At 43.8% G+C, this 22,033-nt stretch overlaps 1 protein-coding gene across 7 annotated transcripts in view; it reads right to left on the reverse strand.

The window, feature by feature from the left end:
- Window positions 1-3,163: 3,163 nt before the first annotated feature.
- The window catches only part of AGTPBP1 (ATP/GTP binding carboxypeptidase 1), a 93,714-nt gene continuing 74,844 nt past the window's right edge, over window positions 3,164-22,033 (reverse strand). For 6 of the 7 annotated variants that reach the window (XM_042455268.1, XM_042455269.1, XM_042455265.1 and 3 more), the window contains 3 exons: window positions 12,142-12,318; window positions 11,165-11,325; window positions 3,164-6,976 (listed from right to left, as the gene is read on the reverse strand). In XM_042455268.1, coding sequence (XP_042311202.1) covers window positions 6,799-6,976; window positions 11,165-11,325; window positions 12,142-12,318 — 516 coding nt within the window. In that variant the 3' untranslated portion in view covers window positions 3,164-6,798. Of the gene's footprint in view, window positions 6,977-11,164; window positions 11,326-12,141; window positions 12,319-22,033 lie in introns of those variants that run through there. The other variant, XR_006102531.1, reaches the window with a different exon arrangement.

Consider the following 22,033-nt stretch of genomic DNA (forward strand, 5'->3'; position numbering starts at 1 on the left):
CTGATTCTGGAATTGCAACCATGTGATGCATTTTCATTCCTATAAGGATGTAACAGAATTTGCAAAGATCTTGAGTGGTGCCTTCCCCAAGATACCAAATGTACTGCTGATAACAAAATACCCATCACTTTGGCCAACCTCATCAGATCAGCTTTTTTTGACTTTATTAAAATTGTCAAAAAAAATCAATTTTTTCTGCCTATCTAACAACAAAGTCATGTGCTCCTTCTCGGTGTCTATTTCCACACCTGTGTGTTATCTTGTGGCTGGTGTCAGACAATTTTTTTGGTAATTCAGAAGAAACCCATAAATCTCCAGTACATGAATTATTTGTTGTGTATCTTCTTATATCTTTGTCACTGTATTTGCCTTCACTAATAGGTCATCTAAATATGGAAATATTTGTATTCCTTTCTTCCTCAGATAAGCTATTAAAGGTATTAGGACCTTTGTGAAGACTCGAGATGCTGACGCCAACCTGAAAAGCAGTGTCTTGAATTGGTAATGCTATTGTTTGTATGCAAATCTCAGACACTTCCTGCTCTGTAGGTCCATTGGTACATGCAAGTAAGCTTCTTTCGGAGAGTGGAGGAGTCTCCTTCCTTGGAGGTCTTAAAACAGAGGCAGGATGGCCATCTGTCAGGGATGCTTTGATTGAGAGTTCTTGCATGGCAGGGGGAATGGCCCTTATGGTGTCTTCCAACTGTACAATTCTATGATTCTATGACTGACACCATCAAGTCTCATTTCCTTAAGCTGTCTTTGATAGTTTGCAATGTTTCCATCTTGAATTCGTAATACCTCATGTATTGGTTTAGACATTTCAAATTCAGTACTGCATGGTACCCTCCTTTGTTTTGGGGAACTGTAAAGAAGATGGAGTACAATCCTGAGAATCTTTGATCGTTCAAGACTTCGTCTATTGTTTGAATATGTAATAAATGTTGAATTTCTTTTTGTATTATTTGTTGTTTCAATTTGTCCATTGGTATGGGTGAAGGAAGATATCTTGATTTGGGAATTTCATCAAATAGAATGTGGTATCCTGAACTTACCGCCTTTAATATCCCTTGATCTGATGTTAATATGGGCCATAAGTGGACAAAGTTGAATAACCTTCCTCCTACCGCTGTACCTCTCATATCAATATTGTCTTCCATGTTTTGAGTTTGTATTCTGACCCCTTTGCTTTTGTCTATTTTGGAAAATTTGTTTTCCATAAGATGTTCTTTGATTACTTCAGATTCTTTGAGGTCTATAAATGATAAAAATACAACTTTTATTTCTATCTCGCTTCTCTGTTAGAAACAATCGGAGCAGCTTATACTTTAAAATTATAACAATACATTATATAAATGGCCTACTCTTCCCCCCCCCCCTAAAATGACAATTAAACATATGACAATTAAAATAGTCTATTAGACTCTCTAAAAAATTTAAAATAATAAAATTAACAGTTTTTCAAACTGGGCGAAGGGGCAATGGGAAACACAACATAAGAGAACTCAATTTTTATGGTTGGGGTTTTCCTATTTGGGAAAGGCCTGCTAGAAGAGATCCATCTTGACAGTTTTTTTAAAGTTATCTAAGTTGGTAATGTGACAGATCTCCTCCGCATATGCTCAAGCCCCATTGAATACAATGGGGCTTGTGCTCATGGTGTGCACTATTCATTTTATTACAGTGTAGCTTGAGTGTAAGCTGAAAGCTACATATGGTGCAGGTGCACCGTATGTCCATAGCGAAAGTAAAAAGGAAATGGTAGGGACACTGTGTGGAGAAGATGGAGAAATGCTAACAGGGGATGGAGAAATGGCAGAACTATTCAACACCCTCTTTACCTCTGTCTTCTCACAAAAGGAAAAGGATGCTCCACCTGAGGAAAATGGAGCAGAGTACAGAATAGGGGAAACACAGCACAGAATAAAGGGGTAGTAGAGAAATACCTGGTTAATCTAATAGATTTAAACCAAATGAGCATATAAGGGTATTAAAAGAACTGGTAAATATAATCTCAGAGCTATTGGTAATAATCTTTGAGAACAGCTGGAGGGTAGGAGAAGTCTCAGCAGACTGGAGGAGGGCAAACGTTCCCATCTTAAAAAAAAAGGGGGGGGGAGGATCCCCCCCCCAAAAAAAGGGGGGGAGAAGAGGATCCCAAAAATATTGATCTGTTAGTTTGACAAGAAAGATTCTAAAGCAGCTTTTTAAACAAAGTCTGTAAATATTTAGGAGGGAATGCCATAATCACAAAAAGTCAGCATGAGTTTCTCAAACGTCAATCATGCCAGACTAATCTGATCTCTCTCTTTAATAAAATTACCAGTTTGGATCCCCAGAGAACAGGACCCAGAATAATGGATGCAAGCTACAGGAAAAGAGAGTCCAGCTCAACATTAGGAGGAACTTCCTGACAGTAAGAGCTGTTCGACAGTGGAACACACTCCCTTAGAGTGTGGTGGAGTCCCCTTCTTTGGAAGTGTTTAAACCAGTGGTTCCCAACCTTTCTAATGCCGCGACCCTTTAATACAGTTCCTCATGTTGTGGCGACCCCCAACCATACAATTGTTTTCATTGCTACATGTAAATATGTGTTTTCCGATTGTCTTAGGCGACCCCTGTGAAAGGGTCGTTCGACCCCCAAAGAGGTCCCGACCCACAGGTTGGGAACCACTGGTTTAAACAGAGGCTGGATGGCCATCTGTCAGGGATGCTTTGATTTTGATTTCCTGCATGGCAGTGAGCTGGACTGGATGGCCCTTGTGGTCCCTTCCAACTCTATGAGTCTACGATTCTACATACACACATGCAGATTGGAAATGTATTTTAGCTTATTTTTTCACTGTATGTTAAATGCAGAGAGAAATGGGTACAGAGAGGTAGTATTCCCATTTGTAGCTTTAAAGGCACTGAACTTGCTATTTCTGTTATTCAAGATACCAATTCTTAACACGTACATTTCACAAGAAATGCATTGAATACATATGGAGACTCAAAGGGCACTTGGAAAAATATAGCATATCCAATGAGTTGCTGTTCAAGCTTTAACAAAACTACAAAAAATGCCAATAATATTAGCAATTTGATTTAGTTTGGTTCAAAAACTGCTCTCAGAATATGCCAAGATTCACTACCCCTCCCCTGCTCAAAAAAAACAAAAACCTTATACAGAACCAGATGGTCATCCTTCTTTTATTATACATTTACTTGATAAATTGGGTATACAGGGATCATGCACAATAATGTCACAGTTTATCATTACAGGAGTACAATGAATAATAATTTTAAAACCTAGATTTCCTGGCTTTGTACATAATGTTTGTTTCAACAGCTTTATTTAAACTGAGTATTTGCTGTCTTTCTTCAGCTACAAGAAGTGCAATATGCCACATTAACTAACATCTGAAAGTTGGCACAAATGGCAACCTTTGCCTGAGAGGTACAATATTTAAAAGGAAGATTCCAGTATTTATTACAATATATTACTGGATAGAAATAATATATTTAATATGTAATTTTATCACTTCAACTCAGAAAGTCCTCTGAAATGGAAAAAAGGAATCCTAAATCATACTTGCATGATACGCAGTGTTTTACATTAAAGTAATTTTATCAAAATAAAACTTTGATTTAAAAATATTCAAAGACTTTCAAAAGGGAGAAATTATTCCATAAAGTACAAGAGATTAGCTTGGTTATCTTCAAATAAAAAGTGCAGCTTTTTAGGTCAATATCAAGTTATAAATCCCCACCTCCCACAGTATTTTTTTTAAAACAATGCAAACAGCAATTTTGAGCTGGCTGTAAAAGTATCTATTTGGGGCCAGATCCACAATTTTGCTACACTGCACAACACTGCATGGCATTCTATTGATATTTCTCAAATACCTGTTGACATCTAGGAACATGCTGGGCTTGTGGTCATATTTTTTCTGGAGATGTTACTATAACCAGGAGGAACTGCTTCAACTATTCCTGCCCAGGTGAGAACTGTAACATCTGTATATCCCTACTAAGAAAGCATGTTGATGCTTGCCAATCATAAGAAGTTGATATTCTGTTTAACTGCAGTTTATGGGGGTGAGATGGTCTGTTGATTCCTACTGCTTTATCCAGCTTGCTTGCTGCCTAAGAGTTCCTGCTTTTATAGCCTTCAGCCTATTGTTTGTTTAGCATGACATTTGAACTTGGCACATGCTGATTTGTTGGTTTGTCTTTCCCTCAAGAAGCCATAGAAATAACTGCACAAAAAGCCAAGGATTATTTCTTGGACTTGTTGGCGGAACGACAAAGTAGAGGGTTGGCTCCTGCTGGTTCAGACATCATGCTTAACCAAATGTCAGTGGTTTAGTTGCTCCTACTACAAGAGAGAGCACTGGGAACCAGCATGCTACCCAAAATTGACAACCCAAGTTTCCCATGGAATTCTGGCTTCATGTAATGTGTTTGCTCACACAGCACGTGTTTTGTTTAAGATGAAAACAAGTACTGGTTAACATCCTACAATTTTACATGTGTAGTAAAGCATTGGATAATAACATGCATGTGTTATGAATCAATCAATTTATTATTCATTCTCATATTTCTGTTCAAAATATTTTGCATATTTATTAATTTTATTTTACAACATAAAATATGGCTGGTGATTCAAGAAGATGAAGAAGGGAAAGTGGATGGATAAACATCAACAATGCAAATTGACTGCTTTTTAGGGGGGAATTACTAATGGCCAATTGCAAAATAAGGTAATCTCACCTAATATTCAACAATTATAATATTTTTATTAATGCAAAAGAAAAAAAATCAAAGCTGAGCCGCAGTCCTACCATTGCCAAAACAACATAGGGAAAAACTCAGTTGAACTTTTCCCACAAAGATAAACCACATGTGAAGAAATGCTCTCTTCATCATTGATGTCTTGGTACCAATTTTGTACTGTCTTTATGATATCTCAGGAAAACAATGGGAGGGGAAATAGACTCATGTTAAAGTTAGGTACACTAAAGACCAACTGAAAATGTAAGAGTGCAAGGTCTTTGTGTTTTGAACAGGTATAATGATAAAAATAGAATCAAGCATTCTCAATTTTTTCTCGTTTACACTGAAAATAAATTCTAGTGATATGCATAAAGAAACCCAATTAAGTACTACTATACTTCTATCAAAACCATATATGAACTAAAAAATATAAATAAAATATCTAAAGCACTTTGACTATGTGCATATTAAATATAGAAAATAAATTAGTAATTATATCAATAAATATACATACAATTAACTGCTCAAGCTTACCAAAAACATGTTTTCTCAATGTTTCAACTTAGCTGCTAACTTCAGAAGGAATTTGGGCATGATGATAAATGGGCACATTTGGTTTACTCACTGGCATTACTAGGGGTGTGCAGACCCACCAGATGACCAAGAAGAGGGATGACATCCAGTTGGACGCTCCTCCCCTTCCCGGCTGCTCCAGGACAACTGGACAGAGGAGGAAGACCACACATGTGTCCTTGCAGGCTGCTCCCTCTGGGGCTTCATCTTCATGGAAAAAGCTTGGGATGCAACAGTCTGCAAAGGCATGTGAACACACACCCCTACTTCTCTGTCCCAGGCTTTTTCCCTGGAGAGGAAGCTGAGGATGGAGAAACCAGGAAAGGCACACACACACATATGCTCCTCCTCCCTTCTGGGGCTTTTCCTACAAGGGAAAAGCCTGGGACAGAGCTGCGAGGAAGAGTGGGTATGCGCTCATCCCCCAGCTGCAGGGTTTCTCTTTAAAGAAAGCACCCCCTCCCTCCCCTGGGCTGTTCTTTTAGCCACACCCCCTGGAAGCTCTGCCCTCTCACTGGGTGACACTCTGAGGGGGTCAACCACTGGGTCAACTTCTCAAAAAACAGTTGAGATAGTAAACCTGTATCTGGATGACATCATTTTTTGTATGGAGGAATATTCAATCACATGCTTCACTTATGCCTTCAAATACAATATTAGAAACTGAGTTTTCTTCCTGCCTGCCCCCCCTTCCTGACATGCCAGTATTCCATATGTAGCAACTATATTAATAAGGAGAAGCAGTCTAACACATGAATTCAATCTGTAGGCTGAAGTAGCAGTGTATGGGCACCAGCTGATGTCTTTGTATGAGTACCAATACATTTACCTGGCATGTGTAGCAAAACACTTGAACTGGATATTCAATTATCATTGTCTATTTTAAATTAAAAGTGTAGCAAAATGGTATAAGAGTGTTTTATTTAAATCCCAAAATATTTGTCAATCAGTATACCAATTTTCTTTTGAATTATCTAAATGCAAATCAAACTAGTTCAAATGCAATGCAAATTAAACTAGACCTGCATTACATCAAACACTAACAACAGCATCTGAAGGGAGGAAATGTCAGTACACACAGGTACAGTCATTTCAGTAAATCTGCCTTTGTGCACGTGTCAGTAATCACTTAGGAAGACAGTGTCACAAGGAATAATATTTAGAGTATGCCCTCTGAACACCAAGAATTTCTTAATTTTTTTGGTGAATATAGGAATCAATACAAAAAGGCCATGCAGTATTATTTAGCAGGAAATCAAATGATAAAACAATTTCAGTACTAAGGTGTAGAACTTAAATATTTAAATAAAACAAGTGTCAATTCATTTAAAAGCCAGAAACATTTATTGTTTTTGAACTGAGCTGACTGTAGTTAATTTGCTTGAGCAATACCCCAAAATTAAATAACCCACCATGTCCATCTTAAATAAGCCACAGCAGTGAAATTCTTCACGTTCCAAGGATGTTTCAAGGCAAATGCGTCCTTGTAATTTCAGAGTCAGAAAGTCCATCTTCTTGAAGAGACGGTTCATAATCAGCAGCATTATTTGCCAAATCAACATCTGGTTCATCATTGCTCTCTGCACTATAATCCACTTCTTCAAGAAAGCGAGGTTCATCTTCTTCCAGAACATATGTAGTTGGACTACAGCAATAACACCAAAGAGTAGGCTGTTAAGTCTAATAAGTCATGTGAAGCTATTTAATTTAGTTAAAAACTATCCAATACAAGAAGAAAGCTAATTTATCAATTAACATGAGACCAAGAAGCACTGGACATCTAACATTATAACTCTTATCAATTAGTTTTGGATCACTTTTTAATGTATCATTGAAAAACTCAGTATTAAATCTTTCACTGAATGAAGAATTGAACCTTCCCTGAATAAAGAAACAGGAATTCAATTTAACTGTACCTTTTGGATTAAAAATAATCTTTCAAATATAGTCAGTTTTTATATCAAAAAAATTTGAGGAGTGGGGAGGTAGTTCCAGGCAGAAGAAAGTGAAAGGAAATCTAAGCCTAGATTTTTCAACTTCCTACCTGTTTTCTCTGACTTACAAAAGGACCAACGGAGTGTCAACTTGGGCTCCATTATACTTTGAACACTTGATGTAAAGAGAGCCAAGGATATTTTTTTCACAAGAAAATTAAATATTCTCCCTCAAGCAGATCTTACTGGATAATGAGCACACATCCCCAAAAGTACAGAAATGTTTGTGTAATATGACCCTGAAAGGCTTAAATCATTGCTTAATAGAATGTGAATAGCATGATGAGTTATATATAAAATACCATATATAGTCGACTATAGGTCGAAAAATTTATGCCCCAAAATGGACTCCAAAATCATGAGTAGACTTATATACGGGGCAATGAGTTAATGCTTATAAATTTCCTGAAAGAAGAAGTGCCCACCTTCCTCTGCAGCCTTGTAACGGCTCCCTGTTTGAAGCCCCGGCGCACTCTCCTCTCTCCCTCTGTGTGTGTGTGTCTTTGTTTTCCCGTGCAGCCAGAGCTAACAAGCTGCTGCTGAGGAAAGGGACACAAATACACAGAAAGTATGCCCAGGCTTGTACCCTGTTTTGCCTGGAAATCCTGGGGGTGAAAGGCAGAGAGAGAGAAAGGTCTGTCCTCTTTTTTGCAAGCCCTGATCCTTGGGAGTCCTGGGGGCGAAAGGCAGAGAGAGAGAAAGGTCTGTCCTCTTTTTTTTCAAGCTATGAGCCTTGGGAGTCCTGAGAGTGAAAGGCAGAGAGAGAGAAAGGTCTGCCCTCTTTTTTGCAAGCTATGAGCCTTGGGAGTCCTGAGAGTGAAGGGTAAAGAGAGAGAAAGGTCTGTCCTCTTTTTTGCAAGCTACGAGCCTTGGGAGTCTTGGGGGTGATGAGCAGAGAGACAGTGGGGTCTGTCCTCCTTTTCACAAGCCATGAGCCTTGGAGATGGCTCCAAGGTAGGAAAGTGTGTGTGCGTGTGTGTGTGTGTGTGTGTGTGTGTGCGCACGCACATGTGCTGAGGTTTGTTTCCTCTTTTCCATGCCAAGACTGATGCTTGGGAGAAGTCCAGAGAGGGAGATATAGGGAGGGAAGTGGTGCTTTGTTTCCCCCTTTAGCTCTTTTGTAACATCCTCCAGTGTTTGACCCTCAACTTATCCATGGGTCATATCAAAATCCATAATTTTGGATCCAAAAACTGCCCTTGACTTATACATGAGGTCGACTTATACATGAGTATATACAGTATATACAGATGTACAGTGGTACCCCGGGTTACGAAATTAATTCGTTCCGCGGCGCCCTTCGTAACCCGAAATCTTTCGCAACCCGAAAAAGCCATAGGCGCTAGCGCTGGAAGCCGCGATTTCGTGCGAAAAAGCGCCGAAAAGCACCAAAAAAAATTTTCATAAGCCAAAAAAAAAAAAAAAAAAAAACGTAACCCGGAACAGTTTTTTCCTATGGAATTTTTTCGTATCCCGGAAATTTCGTAACGCGGTGCTTTCGTATCCTGGGGTACCACTGTATTTCTTTTGCAGAAAATGTGATAGTAGAGATAGAAGTAACATGAAAAGATTATGCATTGGTTCTTACATATCAAAGAAGAATGCAGTTCAACATGTTTCAACAAACTTTTATCCAAAACTAACAACATGCACATGTAAAATTAAACAAGCAGATAAGGCAAGCCTTGCATCAGCAAACAAAACATTTTCAACCTTCAAGAGACTACTTGAAAGTTTCTCCAAATATACATCTTCTACCAGCCTCCACTTTTCATATAATTTCCATTTTTGTGACCAGACTTATAGATCTATGTTTGTTTAACATGCTGGAGGTAGCTGGTGAAGCAGGCTTTTCTACTCCTCACATGCCTCTGGGTTTTGCTGCCCAAATGCTCTGTAAGGGATTCTGGAATCAGCTGCTGTGTCCCTTGCCTATTGTCGGTAGACACGTAACAGCTACAGTAGTATCAGCAAGAATAGGATCCTGCTCTTTCCCAGCTCAGGTTTTGTTTATTGCATTGTTTACTACAGACACCCTGCTGTAACATGACACTGCATTTACCATTTTCCCAATGCTGATGCTGTTAAAAAAAACTTTCAGCTACTGCTAGCCATTAGCCAGGCTAATGAGGGCTGATAGGAGTCCAACCATATCAGAAAAGCCACAGGTTCTCACCTCTGCCTTGTAAATGCTTATTGTGAAAAGAATAATCAAAATAGTTCACAAGTTTATAATGAAATACTGATTTGGAACCACTGTAGAAATTTTTCATACAGTCTATTGAATCTGACAGGAACCTCAGCACATTACCCTGCCCTCTGCCTTAATTTTTCCCATTGATTTCTTTACATATGAAATATGTTTTACTATCATGACAGGCACTATTCTAATACACATTATCTTTCATCTTATTTTTAATTTATTCTTGGATGTATTTCTAAGAAAATAATTGAGTTGCTACTGTAAGATACAAAGGGTTTACACTGGAGGATATGTGGTGCAATTTAATCCGCAAGAAAATTAACCATTAAATACAATTGCTGTTCAGCTTCAACAAATCATTGAGCAGTGAACTTTGCATGCACACTTAAGACCTATGGAAGCCTACTTTCAATGAAGTGGTGTACACAATACATAGCAAATTAAAATTTCTGTTTTTTATACTGAGTAACAGTTGAATTCAGCAGCATGTATGATGCATAATTGCCTAAATTAGTTTTTCAAACCAACATAATTAAAAGGCAACTAATAACAAAAAAGTAATCTTCACAGCAACATTACCAAGACTAGTGCTTGTAAGAAAGTTGTTCCAAGATTACAATTTCAAGTTAATAATGATTTTAATGAGTCAAGTAAAAAGGAGCAGGCAATTCATATTAACCAAAATGAAGGATACAATTAATTCAATTAGAAGGATGTCTCTATAGTACAAATGAGTTCACTGAAGCTTTACCTTCCCAACAATAAAAAGTACACTGCATTTTTTTTACAAACCATATTTGATATATAAAATTAAAAATATTGCTAGTATAAAATAGAGGATGAGATCCCAAACACACCCAAAGAAGTATGACTCAAAAGGAGAGAAGAGACATTAAAACACAGCACACCAGTATGTCACCAAAGCAAAAGGCCCCAGGATAACTCAACAAATGAGCCAATCACTAAAAAAATGAGCCAATCAATGGCAAACTCCCCTCACATATTATAGGCCAAGATGTCCAAGAAAAGAAAATTCTACCAATTCACATACAATCAGAATCACTGTTACTATCGATGCGAACATAGTAAAATATAACATTTTTACTCAAACTAATCTTAAAATATATCAAGCGATATTAAAATGTACCTCTGAAAGAAAATGTACCTCTGAAAGAAATCCAGTCCTAAAGATTTAATTGGCCCCTGCTCTTTGATTTAATCTTAGATAGTAAGCAAGCCTAATCTTTAAACTCTAATTTTATTTGAAATGTTAAAAAGTTTAAAAAAAACACACACACAAACCCAACAAGCAATTATGTATATACTGCATAAAAACTGCTCTTTCAGAGAGTGTTGGATTCAGATTTTTTTGACCGGTGTCTGAATTGTGTATATAGTAACCCAGGGTACTGGATGCAGAGCATTCCACATATGGTCTCACATAGAGAAACAGTGCATGTAATGTGTAATACTTATCTTTATGGTTCCAAATTAAAATGTTTCGTATCACTGTTATTTGTCACATTTCTTAGTTACATTCCTTAGATGATTACTTGCTAAATGATCTGCCTGTTACTATAGTTATTTCATACAAAGAAATACTTAGTATAAACTCTTTTTTTAAAAATTGTACTACCTTGTCACTTTACAACTTGATTCAATCAGTTCATTTTCAATGTCAAAGAGGGTAGAGGGCAGATTGTATTCCAGTGGTGATGTCAATCTTTTCAAACGCAATAGACCAGAACAGAACTTGGCTCCCATCTCTTCTAGTTCACGTGTTCCAATCTGTAATCCCTATTCAGGAAAACATATATACTGAATGGGCAGCTTAGAGTAATCATATGCAATATATTTCATGTGTTGAAATACTGACTCATACTGTGTTTTTGGGAAAGACAAACTCCACTTGTGTGAGTCAGAGAAGTCACATGAAAAAGAACCAGAAGCTTCCTAAACTTTCTAAGATACTAGCACTATGCAGTCATACCTCTGCCACCAATTCAAAGTACAAGTGGAGGGAGAGACGAGATGCATGTGTCAATTTTGTTACTACTCACTCCATTCCCTCCATTTATATTTTGACCTTCCTACACAGAGCAGGAAGTTATGGATAAGGATTCTTCTGCTTTGATTAAACACACCTAGAATTCTTTTCATACAGGAAAGTCAGGGATTCAGGTAGAGAGGAATAGCATAGCATACAAGGTCTTGCTTTCTGTTTCAGATTTCTGCGAGTGAAGGAGGGAAATACTACTTCCATTGGGTTGACGTTCCCCATACAAACTACATGCCTTTGAAAAGGGCTTCATCTGGTGAGTTTATTTTGAAATCTGGGGACTTTTCCACTGAAACTCACCTGCCATCAAGGGACTTTTTACTACAAACAGTAATTTGGGAAATACAGCAGCCTTTGGCAGGATCAGTTTTGGCAAAAAATTAGTGCAGTGGCATAAACCTGAACAGAAACATGTTTTGGAATCTAGAAGGATATATAGATTACAGAGTGTGGCTCGTTCAGTTGAAGCATGTATAATTGCTCCCCTGGACAATACGTATTTCAAATTCAAACAAAGTTAAGATGCTTTTTTGCTCTCAAACTTTTTTTGTTACCTTGTACTTCCCCTGATCACATCCACATAATGTGCTTTCCATTGTGTAACTCCTTTGAACACCTATTTCCCGCCAAACTACTACACGTGCTGTAGACTCTTTAGACTTTTCCACGACAAAACTGCAGCTGCTCATGCAGAATGCTGGGGCTGTTTGACTCAGAATCTTAGGAAGAGTCTATAAGGAATAAGCATTGTAAAGGCAATTTGATTTTTAATAACACTTAACAGGCATAATTAATATAATTGCAACACTTATTTTAGCATATGAGAATATAGAAGAACTAAATGTAAAGTTGTTTTGAAGTCTGCTCTCTCTCTATTTTTACATGCAAAAAAACCCAAACCAATGAAAGAGAAAGAAAAAGGGGGGAAGGGAGTGGTGTAAAAAGCCATCTAACTACACCTGCTGTGCTGACTGGTATAAATTCAGCAGGACTCAGGAAATGGTCTTAAGTCTTCCATCACAGGCCATCTCAATAGCAATAACAAGTACATTTCTATACTGCTTATCAGTGCACTTAAGCACTCCCTAAGTGGTTTACAATGAATAAGCTAATTGCCCCCAACAAGCTGGGTACTCATTTTAGCGACTTCACAAGGATGCAAACCTGAGTCAAGCCTGAGCCTCTGGCTGGTATCAAACCCACCTTATAGTTTGTGAATGAGTGGCTGCAGTATAGGCATTTAACCACTATGCCACCAGGACTCAATACTCATTCTCTTGAGCATACTCTACCCAAGAGGTTCAGCTTAAGAATCCTTTCCTAACTAGTTTTTTGCAATAATGATTTATAGAAATATTAAATAAAATAGTAATTCCCCTTTTGGAATTCACTTGCCATTCACTGCATTTTACCCCTGATGGGACGGCTGCAAATCATTCTCATACAAACACTTCTATAAATTATCAGTTAATTTATCTGTTAATACATATTACTGTGATACTAAACTGAAATTAGAAAATCATCTTAAAATGGCAAAATTTAGATTTTGTCAATTTAGCTCCTTTGGATTGCCCATTTCATTTTGTACTGATTATTTCTAACAAAATGTATCTGTTTACTATACATTCTAGAAAGCATGCATTTGATACATACCAGAAAGCATGGTGCAGGTTGATTCAAAACAAACGGTGCAAAGCAAATAAGAACAGCTTTATGTTTGTACCATTCTTTTTGAATCACCATGTATTTCTTTGTTAATTTGATTACGGGTATGATCATTTACCCTGACTATTCTATGGAAGGTCCAGAGACTAACTAATCTTTCATATGATCAGTATCTTGAAGTACCATTATGACTTCCAAAATTATACTTTTACAGTGGCGGGTTACAAATTGCCATTAGGGACGTCCTGAGGATGTCCCAGTTTGAAAAAGGGGCGTCTCTTCTAGACGCCCCTTACCCTATCACAGACTCAGTCCGTACAAAATGGCGGCACCGTTCATACGGGCACCGCCATTTTGACGTAGCGGACGCTCTGCGTCCGCACGTGGCACACCAGAAGTGACGCCGCAAGTGCACCCTTTGGCACTCGCGGCGCCTCTTCCGGGGCCTGAGAAGGAGCACAATTTCCACGCTCCTTCTCTGCAGTGTCCGGGAGCCGCGCCATTTAAAGGCTGCGGTTCCTGGATGCTGCAAGTGGAGGCAGAGCCAGACCGCTGCTTCTCAGCGGTCTGTAACGTGCCTATATGATACTATAAAATCAATCACTTAATTTGTAACCTGCCTTTTCCCAAAGAGTGGAACAGATATGGTATTAACTACATTCTATGGATACAGAAATGGAACATAATATAAAATATGAAACAACAATTAAAACCAGATGCACAACTAAACTATATCACATTAAACATAACATTGGTTGCATTTCCACCAATGTCATACAATGCCCTCCTTCCTTGCCAAGTGTCATCTTCTGGCCTGGAAGGAGTGAAAAGGCAGGCCCAACGCTATCAGGCCCAGCTTCGATTAGGAAGAAGAACTCTCCCTCCAGTCTATCTGCCTTGGTCCAGGCCTCAGAGAGAGAGAGAGAGAGAGAGAGAGAGAGAGAGAGAGAGAGAGAGAAGAACTGCTGGACCTGATCCCTTTCCCCACCACCATTCCCTTCTCTTTTGTGTTGTGTCTTTTTAGATTGTAAGCCTGAGGGCAGGGAACTGTCTAATTAAAATAATAAGCCGCTCTGAAAGCCTTTGGGGCTGAAGGGCGGAGTATAAATACTATAAATAAATAATTATGTGATTGAATGGGAGCACCTCAAATGCAGCATGTAATATGTCAGTAAAGCTATCACCAATCTGAGCACAAGATTCAGGAATCATACATATTACTACCAAACAGTTGGCACAATCTCTTGTTGAACATTTTAATTTCAAGGGCCACAGTTTTTCCAACATGGCTTTATTTCCAATAGAGAAATCCTGTGATGCAATCGTGTCTAAGAACAGGGGAAAATGCTTGATCTACAAACTTGACATCTTGACACTGTATAGCCTTAATTTAGAAGACAATACCACTCCAGATGCTGGGAATCCTGTAACTGCTACTGGATACTGCTAATATCTCCCATTCCAACTGACAATACTGAGGAAGGCAGTATTTGATGCTATTTATAAAAACCTATTTTCAATAATTTTATTAAACATCAGTTTTATAGTATCCTTCTAGGATCCAGGTTCTATGTGTATGTGTGTGTTTGTGAGTGAGTAGTTGATACTTACCGAGAATGATCATTCTGACGAGACTGAAGGAACAGTCCACATAAATGGGTAATCTCTTTGGGCCAACTCAGTCAGGCAGGATCCTCCAATATTCCCAACCATAAAGTACATCCTAGCCTCTTTAACTGATTATGTCATAAATCTTTCTCATATATATATATATATATATATATATATATATATATATATATATATGTGTGTGTGTGTGGACAGGTTGCTTACCTGTAACAGTATTTCTTCGAGTGGTCATCTGCGAATACATACAAATGGGTTTCACTGCGCCTGCGCAGTGCTGCTCAGAACCTACTGGAATCACTGGGCAGAGTTAACTCTGCAACATATTGAAACTTTTTGGCGGTAACTCCGCCCACCCGTTATAAGGCCCCTGCCTTCCCGCTCTTTTCCCCAGTTCCGCAATTTTTCCGCCAAGCAGGCGATGGAAAGAGCCAATGTGAGCAGGACACTGAGGGGACGGACGGGTGGGATTTGTATGTATTCGCAGATGACCACTCGAAGAAATACTGTTACAGGTAAGCAACCTGTCCTTCTTCTTCGTGGTCTCTGCGAATCATACAAATGGGTTTAGACTGACAAGCTAAGGTATACGGCGGAGGGAGTGTCCTGAAACCAAAGCTATGGTAAACCAAAGGTATATTTATTACAATAAACACCTTGAAACATAAAGAGTCAGTCTCTTTGTTCATGCACAAAACAATATAGCAGTAATTTTGCTAAACCTGAGGAGGGAACAGAGGTCATGCAAGACCGATCCCATAGACTTGTGCAAATCAACATTCAACAATTGTAAACAGTGTCAACTGTACAAGTGTAGTAAACACAAAACATCAGTAGTGCAATCAATGCAACCCTGAAACCAACACAGCCCTCCCGAAAGCTGCGTCTCGGATGGCCCTGGTGTCCAACCTGTAATGCTTGATGAAAGTCAGAGGTTGGGACCAGACAGCAGCCTTGCAGACATCCTCCAAGGGGATCCCCGACAGGAATGCAGAGGATGCTGCCATTGACCTTGTAGAATGGGACCGAACCCTGCCAGGGAGAGGCTTGCCTAACAGTTCATAGCAGAGGTGGATGGTACCAGCCACCCATTTGGACAACCTCTGTGCAGACACAGGCAACCCTTTCTTCGGTTCCGAGTAGCATTGGAAAAGTCTCTCGGACCGACTGGAGGCAGCAGTTCTGTCCAGGTAGAATGCCAGTGCTCTCCTGACATCAAGAGAGTGTAGGCGTCGCTCCTCATCCGACATCGGGTTGGATGCGAGAGTGGGCAACACAATGTCTTGGCACATGTGAAAAGCAGACACCACCTTAGGCAAGAAGGTAATGTCGGTACGGAGGACCACCTTGTCCTTGTGGAACCTCAGGAATGGCTGGTCCCTCCGTAAAGCACAGAGTTCGCCCGCACGGCGGGCAGAGGTGATGGCCACAAGAAAGGCGGTTTTCCAAGTCAATAGTCTCAAGTCCGCTGTGGCCATCGGTTCAAAAGGCTTGGATTGGAGGGCGGACAGTACCGACTCCAAACTCCAAGCCGGCGTCGGTGTCGACACAGGAGGGTAAAGGTTGGCACAACCTTTCAGAAACCCCTTAACCAAAGGGTCTTTGAAGAAAGAAACCCTCCCCCCGAACTGATATTTGGCACAAATGGCAGACAGGTAGCATTTGATGGATGTGAGGGACAGCCCTCCATCCAAAAGTGCCATCAAAAACTCCAGCACCACTGGAGTAGACACCTGTGCAGGAGACAAGCCCTTCTGGTCAAGGAAGAGGCAAAATCTCTTCCATTTCAGGGCATAGGAGCGCTGGGTGGAAGGTTTCCTCGCAGCCAGGATCACCGCCCTCACTGCCTCCGGTAGGGTCGTCAGGGCTGGATCTTCCAGGCCACCAGCGGCAAGCTCTCGATGTCGGGGTGGAGAATCCGTCCGTCCTGGATCGACAGCAGGTCCGGACGAGGGTCGAGACGGAGGAAGCATCTCCTGGAGAGGTGGAGAAGGGATGCGAACCACGGCTGTCTCGGCCACCACGGGGTGATCAGGATCGCATGCGAGCGGTCCGTTGTCATCTTGGACACCACCCTGATGATGAGGGGGAACGGGGGAAAGGCGTAGAGGAGCTCCCCCGTCCAGAGGAAAGCGAATGCGTCTCCGAGGGATCCGTCCAATCGCTTCCTTGAGCAGAACTGGGGACAGTGGCTGTTCCACCTGGTCGCGAAGAGGTCGATCCGGGGGGTTCCCCACCGACCGAAGAGATCGCTGACCGTCTTGGGATGGAGCCTCCACTCATGGCACACCGAAGGGGATCTGCTGAGGCGATCCGCCAGCTCGTTGTCCTCCCCGGGAAGATGAATCGCTTGGAGGAGGACGCGCCTCTGGATGCACCAATCCCAGATGCGAAGCGTGAGATTGAGCAGGGTCCTGGACCTGGTACCACCTTGTTTGTTGATGTAGTACATCACGGTGGTATTGTCCGTCCTGAGGAGGACCACTCTTGACGTGACTGCAAACTCGAACGCCCTCAAAGCCTTCTCCACTGCAAGCATCTCCAAGGCGTTGATGTGGAGGAGCTTGTCCTGTGCAGACCACCTGTCCTTGACGACGAGGTCGAGCAGGTGGGCGCCCCATCCCTCCAGGGATGCATCCGTTGTCGGAGTCAGTTGTGCCTGGGGCTGGTGGAAAGGCATCCCAGTGCAAACGTTGGAGCTGTCTAGCCACCACCTGAGGGAGGAGGCCACCGGTCTCGGTACCGTGAGCCACTTTGAAGGCGGGTCCTCCAACGGAGAGAAGACGGAGAGGAACCAGGATTGGAGAGGTCGAAGACGAAGTCTTGCCCAGGGGGTGACGAAGGTCGTCGATGCCATGTGGCCCAGGGCGACTTGGACGTCTCTGGCTCTCACCCTCCTGTGGGAGATGCACGGCCTGAGGGACGTTGTCAGGGCCTGAAAGCGGTCCGGAGGGAGAAAGGCCAAGCAGTTCTCGGAGTCGAGGATGGCCCCGATGAACTTGACCTGTCTGGTCGGCGTGAAGTGGGACTTTTCCCTGTTGACGACCAGCCCGAGGGAGTCCAAGAGGTGTAAGGCAAATGAGACTGCTTCTTGCAGCTCGTCTTGGGATTCGGCTGCAAACAGCCAGTCGTCCAGGTAGGGAAAGACCATGAAGCCCTTCTGATGAAGGTATGCCACCACCGGTGCCATGCACTTCGTGAAGACTCGTGGAGCCGTGGCCAAGCCGAAAGGAAGCACGTTGTAGTGGTACGCGGTGGAGCCGACAGCGAAGGCGAGGAATCTCCGGTGGGACTCTCGAATCCCAACGTGGAAATAGGCGTCCTTGAGGTCGACGGTTGCGAACCACAAGCCCTGGAGAAAAAGGCCCGAGGACATTGATCGGGCGGCAAAGGGGAAATTGCCCCTTTGCTGAGCAAGGTGCGCACTTCGTCGAGAAGGGTGTCCGAGGGGGGAGTGGACATGAAGGCTCCAGTTGGAGGGAGCTCCTGGAACTCGAGGGCATAACCCCTACGGACGATGTTGAGAACCCACGAGTCCGATGTTATCGAGGCCCAGGTGTTAAAATAGGGCCTCAAAATGTCCAAAAAGAACGGGGGAGAAGAAGAGACGAAGCGCGCTGCGTCTCTTCAGGTTCTCTTCTTCCCCTGGTCGGTGTCCTGCCGGCGGGACTTGCGGTACCGGGGCGGGAAGTTGCGACGGCCAGAGGAGGAGGAAGACTGCGAGGGGAAGCGCTGTCTCTGGGAGCTCTGCTGGGACTGCCGATCCCGAGGAAAGGTCCCCTGTGACTGACCTTGCGGCTGCCACGGGCGCTGACGCTTCCGGTACGGAGAGGCCGGTGCTGAGGACATGCCATGCTTCCTTGCCGCCGCCTTCATCCTGAACTTGCGGTTCAGGCGGTCGTCGGTCTCGGCGTGGAAGAGCCCGGTCCCATCGAGCGGCATGTCTTCGATGGCTTGTCTGACCGTGGGGTTGAGGTCAGAAGCCCTCAACCAGGCATGGCGCCTCAATGCCATGGATGCTGACATGGCTCTCCCCGAACAGTCCGCCACATTCCTGGAAGTGGTGATGAGCCAACTCCCAATAGAATGGGCCTCGTCCCTGATTTCAACCAGCTGCCTCTGGATGTCATCTGGGACGTCTGGGATGAGGGGGGAGATTCTCTCCATGAGGGTCTGAACGTAGGCCCCCATGCAGGCGGTGTAGTTGGCAGCCTTGACCCCCAGGGCCGATGCCGAGTATGCCTTCTTGGCCAGTCCATCTACCTTCTTCGCCTCCCGGTCGACAGGAGAGGTGGCCTGCTTCGGGACGAAGCTGTGCTGGGCTCCCTCGACAATCGCAGAGTTGGGCCTTGGGTGGTCGGCCAACCAGGGACAGCTCGCCGGAGGAACCCTGTAGAGCGTCTGGACCTTACGGGAGGGCGCCGAGAGGGTGGCCGGGGACTCCCAGGATCTCTTCACTATGGTCTGGAGTGAAGGCAGGAGAGGCAGGCAAGGCGGGGTGGGCACTCGTCCATGCACCTGACGTTCCACCGGATCCTCCGCGTCGTCCTCCGGCGAGACGAGCTCGATGTCGAGAGCTCTCGCCATCTTGACGACGTGCTCGGTGAAAGACCGGACGTCATCGGACGGGGAAGACGGCTCCGGATCATGCATCCTCTGCGGGGAGACCGAAACCGAGAGGACGTCGTCGTCGGAGGGGACTTCAGACGGGAGAAGAGGTCCGAGGAGAGGGGTTCTGTCACCCTGACTTGGGATCTCGGCCGAGATGGGGTGACGTCCACCGACGACCTCGAACGCCTGCGGGGTGGAGACGGGGGCCTCTCAGAGACCGAAGCGGTCGGGACCGATCTGGACTGGGTGCCTTGATCAGCCGGATGGGGGTTCAGTCTGGTGAACTCCCTCATGGCCTTATCCTCTGAGACCGATAGATAGTAACGGCCAGACTGAGGATCAAAAAACAGGTCTGGCATCTCCTGTCCACGGGGCTGATCCTCCTCGTTGACAGACCCTGGGGGAGAAGGCGACTGCCGTCCTGATGGAAGGAGGGGAACGGTCTCTTCCATCCCGTGTGCGAAGTCCACAGTCGGCAAAGGCGTGTCCGGTGTCGGGGACCGCCGTACCTCCGGTGCAGGCTCTGGATCGCGTGGAGCTGCCGCATGGGAAGCGCGGCCCTGCTTTGAAGGGGAGCGCTGTTTGTCCTTCGCCTTCGGCGCAGAAGTGGACCGATCCTTAGAAGACTTGGCCTTTTTTGGAGCGGGCTCGCAGCTAGACTTCTCATGGCCTCTCTTCTTCCCCGACTTCGGAGTCTCATCTGCCGGGAAGAAGGGGTTGTCCGGAAGGTCTAGGAGGACAGCGGCCGCCGCCGATGAGGAAGGCCTTGGAGACCTTGCCCCTGTAGGAGGTCCAGCCGGCTCCTTAGGTTTCGGGGCATGGTGAGACGCCTTGGACGCCTTGGAGGATGCAGGCGAGACCAAGTGGCCCTCAGCCACGGAGCCCTTTTTCGGGCGCGAGCCTTCCTTCGGGCGCGAACCCTCCGATTTCGACGGCGGCTTGGAGGACGGCTCGGAACCCTCAGTCCCCGACGGATTGTGGGGGCGCTTGGAGGGCTTGTCGGTGGCACTGGGCGGTTTGGAGCCACGGGCCACATCGGAGGTGGTAGAAGGGGTCCCGGCCGGGACGCACACCACACTAGGGATAGCGGCTCTCCCAGATCCCACGCTGGAGACGCTGGCTCGGGAAGATGAGGCGGCGGGAGCCGCGGGCGGCAAAGATGATGACCGCGAGCCTCCCTCCTGCACCCTTCCCAGGGCAATCGCTGAAGTAAGCCGGGACTCACGGTTCTTCCGTGCCTGGGAGGAAAGGGACCTGCAGAGCAGGCATGCCTTGGTGTCGTGGTCCTTGCCCAGGCACAGCAGGCAGGAGGAGTGCGGGTCCTGGACGGGCACCTTGCCTCCGCAAATGTCGCACTTCTTGAAGGGTGCAGGCATTTCCGAAATCGTCAAAGCCAGAGGAGATCCAAAAACGAGGTCAACAGTCCAAAAGTCCGAAGTTACCAGGGGCGGGAGACAAAGAATGGTCAAGAAACAGTCCGAGGTCAAAAAGCGAAAGTGATTCCAAGCAAGCAAAGCAAGCGAAAGTTCCTCTGAAGCAGCTAGCGCGGCGGAAAAAAGGAACTGGGGAAAAGAGCGGGAAGGCAGGGGCCTTATAACGGGTGGGCGGAGTTACCGCCAAAAAGTTTCAATATGTTGCAGAGTTAACTCTGCCCAGTGATTCCAGTAGGTTCCGAGCAGCACTGCGCAGGCGCAGTGAAACCCATTTGTATGATTCGCAGAGACCACGAAGAAGAAATATATATATATATATATATGGGTGGGTAGGTTTGACTGTTCTTTCTTGGCAAGTATCAACTATTCATTCTCCGTGAGACTGAAGGTAAGATCCACACAAATGGGATATACCCAAGCCATCCATGACAGGGAAAGATAACTATTTCTTAGTAAGGACAGCGTGCAGTACAGTTCTACCAAAGGCTGCCTGACTTGATCTATATTTATCTATCTTATAGTGCCTTATAAAAGTGGATAGTTTTTCACCTGGCAGCCTTACAAATATCCTGTATTGATACAGCAATATAGTATGCTGTTGTTGTTGCCATAGATCTTGTTGAATGAGCCCAAAGACATTTTGGTCTTGTTAGGTATGTTTAGTACCCTGCATTCTGTCTTAGTGCCTTATACAATGACTTTGTAGAAAAGTTGGATTAATTATCAAGATTAAGGCATCCTCCTTAAATTTGCACAGACTTTTATTAACAGACAAAGTTGCCAACTCTGATACATGATGAGCCAATGTTATGGCCACTAAAAAGAGGACTTTAAATGACACAGCTCTTAGTGTCTCAAAATAATAGGCCTCCCTCCAGTCCATCTGGTGCCATCCGGCAATGGAGGGAGAGATACAGGCCCAGCTCCATTGGGCCTGGCCTAAGCTAAGAAGCAGAGCTCTCTGTCCAGTCCATCTGCCTTGGTCCAGGCCTTAGAGGGAGAGAAGAACTGCTGGACCTGATCCCTTTCCCACCACCATTCCCTTCTCTTTTTTTGTTGTGTCTTTTTAGATTGTAAGGCTGAGGGCAGTGAACACTTTCCATGTATTCAC

This window comes from Sceloporus undulatus, chromosome 2 (assembly GCF_019175285.1).
Source record: "Sceloporus undulatus isolate JIND9_A2432 ecotype Alabama chromosome 2, SceUnd_v1.1, whole genome shotgun sequence".
NCBI lineage: Eukaryota > Metazoa > Chordata > Lepidosauria > Squamata > Phrynosomatidae > Sceloporus > Sceloporus undulatus.